This window comes from Helianthus annuus, chromosome 3 (assembly GCF_002127325.2).
Source record: "Helianthus annuus cultivar XRQ/B chromosome 3, HanXRQr2.0-SUNRISE, whole genome shotgun sequence".
NCBI lineage: Eukaryota > Viridiplantae > Streptophyta > Magnoliopsida > Asterales > Asteraceae > Helianthus > Helianthus annuus.
Window position 1 is genome coordinate 69,936,596 of NC_035435.2, and position 7,227 is coordinate 69,943,822.

At 41.9% G+C, this 7,227-nt stretch overlaps 1 protein-coding gene across 1 annotated transcript; it reads right to left on the bottom strand.

Annotated features, from left to right (window-relative positions):
• Positions 1 to 514: 514 nt before the first annotated feature.
• On the bottom strand, positions 515 to 3,657 carry LOC110931611. Its single transcript, XM_022174997.1, has 2 exons — positions 2,795 to 3,657; positions 515 to 2,717 (listed from the first exon to the last, which is right to left on the bottom strand). The coding sequence occupies exons 1-2, from the start codon at positions 3,655 to 3,657 to the stop codon at positions 515 to 517; spliced, it is 3,066 nt and encodes a 1,021-aa protein (XP_022030689.1).
• Positions 3,658 to 7,227: the final 3,570 nt, after the last annotated feature.

Here is a 7,227-nt window from a genome sequence, read left to right on the forward strand (position 1 = left end):
TTGCAGCAAGCAATTGGACGAAAGTCAGTAACAAGCATAGGGGTCGATACCTTTGGAATGAGAACAATTAGCGTATGATTCAATTCCCGGAGCAGGTTACCCGTATCAAAGAAATCCTTAATCGCATTAGAAACATCGTTGCCAATTAAAGACCACGCACTCTTAAAAAAGGCTGCCGTATAACCATCCGGCCCAGGGGCTTTGTCGTTACCAATAGAAAACATAGCCTTTTTTACCTCCTCCGTTGGTACCTGCCGAACCATATTTTTTTTTTTTTTTGGGTAAATGGGTTTTTTTTTTGGGTAAATGGGTTACCCCGGTGAATTTTATATATCAACCAAACAAAAATAAACAGGGTGTATCGAGACACCGATACACACTACTAGACTTGGCATACCAAGCCTAGGAAAGAAACACAAACAAACTTCAACAAGCAGACACAACCAAACAAAACAAACAACCAAACCAACACAACCCAGAACCCGAACTAAAAAAACTAGGATACTACATCACCCTAGCCCGGGTCTACATCCATGTTTGTCTTCGCGATCAGCCACCTATCCAAAAGCTTCCTTTGCTTCGGGTCTCTACCGGTTTTGAATCCCATAATCCTGAGCCGAATTGTATCTATAATAACCTTGGAGAGAACACTAGCATTCCTCTGCACCTGAGTGAAAAGACGATTGTTTCTTTCCTGCCATATAAAGTACGTGGAAGCCGCCAACAGAAGATTGCAAACAATGTAATCCAGGGAACTCGAATTAGCATTTAGCTCCATCCACTGCATAACCGAAGCCCATGTGTCATCAACACTCCCCATATCAACCATATTCCTAACTAGTCTCCAAACTTCTGAAGCATAGGAACATTCAAAAAATAAGTGATCCCGAGAATCACGGTCATATCTGCACAAGGGACAGCACATAAGCCGAAGATTAGTAGCACTTCCCGCTTCCCATTCAGCCATTCTGTCCTGTGTCCGCAACTTATTTTTAATAACCAACCACAAATGAAAGGAATGCCTTGGGATGCACTGACTGAACCAGACCGAGCTAACCCAGACTACCTTATTCTCTTTGTACCGCAGATTATTCCATGCCTCCCATGAACAAAAACGCTGTAGTTTGCCTTCCCAATCTTTCCAACGAAACCGGTCTGCCGTATCAGGGGTAATCTGAATAGTAGCAATATTAATGAGAACTGGAAATGTATCATACCAAGCCTGAGGCCATCGCCACTGGCCATCTTCAGAAACAACATCAGCCACCGTTGTGCTAAGCGAGAAACCAGCTCTAGCAATATTACGAGGAGAAATAAACGAACGAAGAGGGCTGTACGCGCACCAATTGTCACTCCATACATTGGTTTGACGGCCACTATAAATAGAACTCCAAACAAAGGGCCGTATACTAGGACGGATAGCTAACAACTTCCGCCACCCCCAACTAACTTGACCTCGGCATTGAACCTCCCAAAAGTTATTACCTTTTAACCTGTACGAGTGAATCCATTGAACCCAAAGCGAAGGACGATTAGTAATAATGCTCCAAATATGAGTTGTCAGAAAAGCTTTATTAGCATCCATAATACTGCGAATACCCAAACCGCCCTCATCTTTCGGAGTACAAACCTCCTTCCAAGCAACTTTAGCTCGAACCGGACCCTGATTCCCCCCATTCCATAAAAATCTACGTAACCTTTTCTCCAGGTCCTTTACAATACCAATAGGAAGCAAGAAAACCGAAGCCCAATAGGAATACATGGCAGCAAGAACCGAGTTGATTAACTGAAGTCTCCCTGCAAACGACAGGGATTTAGTAACCCAGTTATCTATTCTTCTTTGGGTACGTTCAATCAGAATTTTACAATCTCTAGCAGCTAATCTCGTTGAAATTAGCGGAACACCAAGGTAACGCACAGGCAACGAGCCTTCTTGAAACGGCAAAAGATTCAAAATCTGATTTTTCATAGCGGACGTAACATTGCTAAAGTAAACAGTACTCTTCGGCATGCTAGGGACCAGGCCCGATATCTGCGTAAATTTATCAAGGGCCAATTTCAAGTGCTTCACCGAGACACTATCACCATGAGAGAATAGGAACAAGTCATCAGCAAACAAAATATTTATTATCTTCTGCTTAGAGCATTTACCATGGAACTTAAAAGAAGTATTCGTGGCAACTTGCTGAAGAATAAGAGTCAAAACCTCCATGACTAGAGTAAACAGGTACGGGGACATCGGATCCCCTTGTCTAAGACCACGCTTTCCCTCAAAATAACCGTGGAGCTCACCATTGATACTCAATGAATAGGATACCGAAGTAACACACGTCATAATCCAATTAATCATTTTGTGGTGAAATCCAAACTTTTTTAGAATAGACTCCAGGAACGACCAGCTAACAGTATCATACGCCTTCTGAATATCAATCTTAAAAGCACATCTAGGCTGACCTTTGTTAAGATGATAGTTATGCATCAATTCTTGAGTGAGAAGAATATTATCTGTGATTTTCCTGCCTGGAACAAACGCCGACTGGTTAATGCTAACCAATGTATCCAAGCTCCCCTTAAGACGGTCCGTGATTATCTTGCTAATGCACTTGTAAATAACATTACAGCAAGAGATGGGACGGTAATCAAGAACAGAATTAGGAGTATCCACCTTAGGAACCAGAGCTAGAATAGTGTGATTGACTGCCGAACCATATTGGACGCTACATCATGAGATAACATTCTCGGGAATAAATCCGGAGCCGGTTCCAGCGATATATCCCCTTGAGATCCGAAGAACCTTTCATAGTGCTGAACAAACGCTTTATAAACCATGTCACCTTCATAAGAAATCCCACCCGAATCCGTAACAACCTCTATTCTGGAAAAATGGTTTCTGGCTTTCAAAGAAGAATGAAAAAATGCCGTGTTCATATCGCCCGCAGCTAACCAATCCACTTTCGATTTTTGTTTAAGGAACCGCTCCTCATCTAATAAAGCCGCCTGTAACTCTCGGCAAGTTGAAGCCTCATCATCACGGATAGCAACATTAGACGGGTCTTGATCCATTTTTTGTTGAATCGCATCCAACATCAATCTAAGGCTGTCGACTTTCTTATGCAGATTTCCTTGTTTAAAGAGCAACGACCTTAGCGGGTTTTTCAGCAAACGAAGTTTTTTTACGACTCGAAACTGGTGCACACCATCAACATGAGTATCCCAACATTTAGTAACAATCTCTAAAAATTCTGGTTTGAAAACCAGAAAGTTAGCGAACTTAAAAGACCTCGATTTCATTTTCATAGCATCCGGGAACGATAAAATACATGGGCAGTGATCCGACAGACGATATGGCTTGAAAATAGCCACCGAGTTCAGATATTCAGCTAGAAAAGATGTGTTCCCCATCACCCGATCAATCTTCTTAAGTAACCCAACCCCTTTCTTTGGCTTTTGGTTCCAAGTAAAATGAATACCTGACCGATTAATATCGACCACTTCAATGTCATCTACACACGCCTGGAACTCCCGCATACCAGTAGAACAAGAAGACGTGCCCATGGAGCTATCCTCTATATTCAGAGCCGAGTTAAAGTCACCCATCATAAAAAAAACCCTAATTCTCTCTCTCCTATAGGCGATTTTAGTTCCCCATGAATCCATAGTTTTTCTTCGTGATCATGTGTATAACAGTCTGTGATTAGAGGATTGATCTTACAATACTCTATAACGAACTCGTTAGCACTAGGGATCGATCCAGAACTAGGGTTTATTTTCGTTTTCTTGTAATCGCCGCTCTAGTTTTGATTCAAGAACCCTGATTTATTAAACTGGTAGTCACTGATTGCGGTTAACTGAGTTTAATTTAGCTAGATTGGTGCTCAGGTTTAATCGATTAAGGGATCAAGTTTCATTCTAGGGTTTATAGGATTTAGGGTTTTGTTTTCGTTTGTGTTGGTGGCCGCATTAGAGTTTGGTTTTACGTGTGCATGCTTGCTGTTCTGTCTGGATTCAAGTGAGAGTTGCGTGATTAGTTATGGATAATCGTTCCAAGCCTTGTGATACTGCTGATGGTGTCCTGCATGATCGTGGTAAACCGCCGAACTCGTTCAACGATTTTACTAATGAACATATAAACCTAGATGGTGTTGAATACATGAATGAACCTGTGGCCGAGGAATTGTCTACACCTGGGACAGCTCCAATTCGTGGAATCGGATTACGTGTAAGAAATATTGAAGGTAACCCTTTGCTTCCTAGAAGAGGTATGTATTCTACATCGAATGCATCGATTTTGGATGGGTTGACGAGTATATCTAAACCTGTGGAAAACTTGTTTGCTGCTGGAGCATCTTCATCGATGGCTAGTAAGGGTGTTGATGGCTCGCAACCTGTTTCGTTTGCGAAGATTGTGCAGAATCAAAAGGAACCTGTGAAAGTAAATTTCAGAAAGATGAATCTGGATGTTAACATGGAAGGAGTGGATGTTGTTATTCCGGTTGAGTCGGTTAAACAAGTAAACGACAGATTCGCTAACACTTTATACGGGTACTTCTTGGGTAAACGTTTGGCGTTTCCTGTTGTGGAATATTTTGCTAAAAACAGTTGGGCGAAGTATGGTCTAAACCGATTAATGATGAATGCAAAGGGATTTTTCTTTTTTAAGTTCAACTCGAAGAAGGGTTTGGAAAAACTTTTGGAAGATGGCCCATGGTTGATTCGGAACGTCCCTATTATCTTGAATGAATGGTCGCCATCGGTGAGTTTAGTTAAAGAAGATATTAAAACTATTCCAGTGTGGGTGAAGATGCATGATGTACCTTTACCGGCCTTTACTGAAGATGGCCTGAGTTTACTAGCTTCGAAAGTGGGTGACCCGAAGATGTTAGACTCTTATACGGCTTCTATGTGTGCTGAATCATGGGGTAGGAGCAGTTTTGCTAGAGCCCTAATTGAAGTTCATGCTGATTGTGATCTTAAAAAGAGTGTCAAGGTTGCGATCCCGGGGTTGGAAGGTAATGGTTACATGACGACTGAAGTTAAAATAGAGTATGACTGGGAACCAATTAGGTGTGCGGGGTGTTGTGTTTTTGGGCATGATGACAAAACATGCCCAAAGAACCCGATTAAGGTGGCTGATGAGGGTAGTAAGCAGGATGCAGATGGCTTTCGGGATTTTAAAGGTAAGAACAAGAAAGGCGGCCAGAATGGTATCCAGATTAATTACAGGAAGCCTAAGATGGTTTACCGTCCGGTTATTAAAAATCAGGCTAAACCCCAAGCGGATAGAGCGTCCTCGTCTACTGCCAGGGTTCAGGTTTCAAACTCATTTGATGCGCTGCGGGATGAGGAAGAGATTAATATCGGCGATGTTCCTAAAGATAATCCTCCCAAGTATGGGGACCCGAGTAAACAAAGCAAGAAAGGGCGAGAACATGACATCCTATCGGACGAGGTTTCGATAGATGACCTTCTTTCGGATATTCCTAAATACATGGATGGAAGTAAGGATGGCAAAAAATCTGAGGGTGCAAGCACACCCGGTCAAGAGGTTTCCAATGGTTAGTATCGGTGCTTGGAATATAAGGGGTCTGAACCACTCCCTTAAACAAAAGGAGGTTCGGCAGATTATCAATGATAATCATCTTCAAGTTTGTGCGATTATGGAGACTCATGTGGATATTTCAAACGTTTCAGATGTTTGTAGGAAGGTATGTAATAATTGGCAATGGGTTTCTAATGCTGGTAGTTGCTTGGGTGGTACACGAATTATGGTTGGGTGGGATGATCACAATGTGGATGTTATGATTCTTGCCCAAACAAATCAGGTGATTCACACGCAGATTGTTTTTAAGCTGGATAAGAAATCGTTTTTTTGCTCGTTTGTGTATGCGGAAAATCACTACAAAGAGAGGCGTAAGTTATGGTATGATTTGTGTGGCCATCATGCTTTTATGCGAAGTAAGCCTTGGGTGTTAATGGGTGATTTTAATGCCACTCTAGCCTTTGATGATACTTATTCGGGCTCGTCTATGACAAATATTGGGACAAGGGAATTCAAAGACTGTGTAAATGATATTGATGTGTTCGATATTAATAGCTCGGGTTTTCACTACACGTGGACGAACAAACAGAGGAATGGTAATACAATCTTTCGGAAACTTGATCGTGTGTTAGTGAATGTGCATTTTACGGATGTTTTTCCGAATTCGGGGGCCAGATTCTTGCCTTTTAGAATCTCGGACCATACTCCATGTGTTCTTACTCTCCCTAATGTGCAACGTGACAAAGCGAAACCTTTTAAATTTGTCAATTTAATTGCTGATAAAAAGGGCTTTCTTGAAGATGTTAAACGAGTCTGGGTTACGGAATGTGAGGGGCATACCATGTTTAGAGTGGTGTCGAAGCTTAAGCTTTTAAAGAGTCCGTTAAGGAAACTTCTTTATAGCCAAGGCAATCTACACGAGAATGTGGTAAAGCTTAGAAAGCGGCTGGAGGAGTGCCAGATGGAATTGGTAACAAACCCGGATAATGATGAGCTGTTGTTGAATCAGGAAAAGGCTCTTCAGATGTATAAGGAAGCTGTTCGAGATGAAGCATCCTTCTTGCAGCAGAAATCGAAGGTTGACTGGCTATCTTTGGGAGACTCTAACACAAGGTACTTTCATAATGTTGTCAAAGCTAAGAATCATAGAAGTCGGATTTCAACAATTCGAAACGTTGCGGGGCAATTTTTTGAAGGTAGTGAAGTACCACAAGTTTTTGTAGATCATTATATGGAGTTCTTCGGTTCTACAGCTGATACAACGGTTCAGCCGTCTCCAGATTTATTTCATCAGAAGCTTTCGGTGGAAACTGCTAACTCTATGGTTCGTAATGTGACCGATGATGAAATTAAGAATGTGATGTTCTCTATTGCGGGAAACAAAGCGCCTGGCCCGGATGGTTATACGTCAGTCTTTTTCAAAAAGTCTTGGCATATTCTTGGGGAGGAGGTGTGCAAAGCGGTTAGGGAGTTTTTTAATAATGGTAGGCTTCTTCAGCAGCTAAACCATACTGTGCTATCATTAATTCCGAAGGTACCAACCCCAGCTCTCGTAACTGACCTTAGACCTATTTCGTGCTGCAATACTCTTTATAAGTGCATCAGTAAGATCATCTCTAACCGAATTAAGGAAGGATTGGGGGATATTGTGAGCATAAACCAATCGGCTTTCGTTCCGAGTAGAAGAA

Bases quoted from the DNA above. Each gene is read 5' to 3' on its own strand.
- LOC110931611 (XM_022174997.1), bottom strand. From the start codon at position 3,657: ATGGATTCATGGGGAACTAAAATCGCCTATAGGAGAGAGAGAATTAGG. The intron at 2,718-2,794 runs GTTCTTCGGATC...CTCATGATGTAG, and splicing joins TTTGTTCAGCACTATGAAAG to CGTCCAATATGGTTCGGCAG.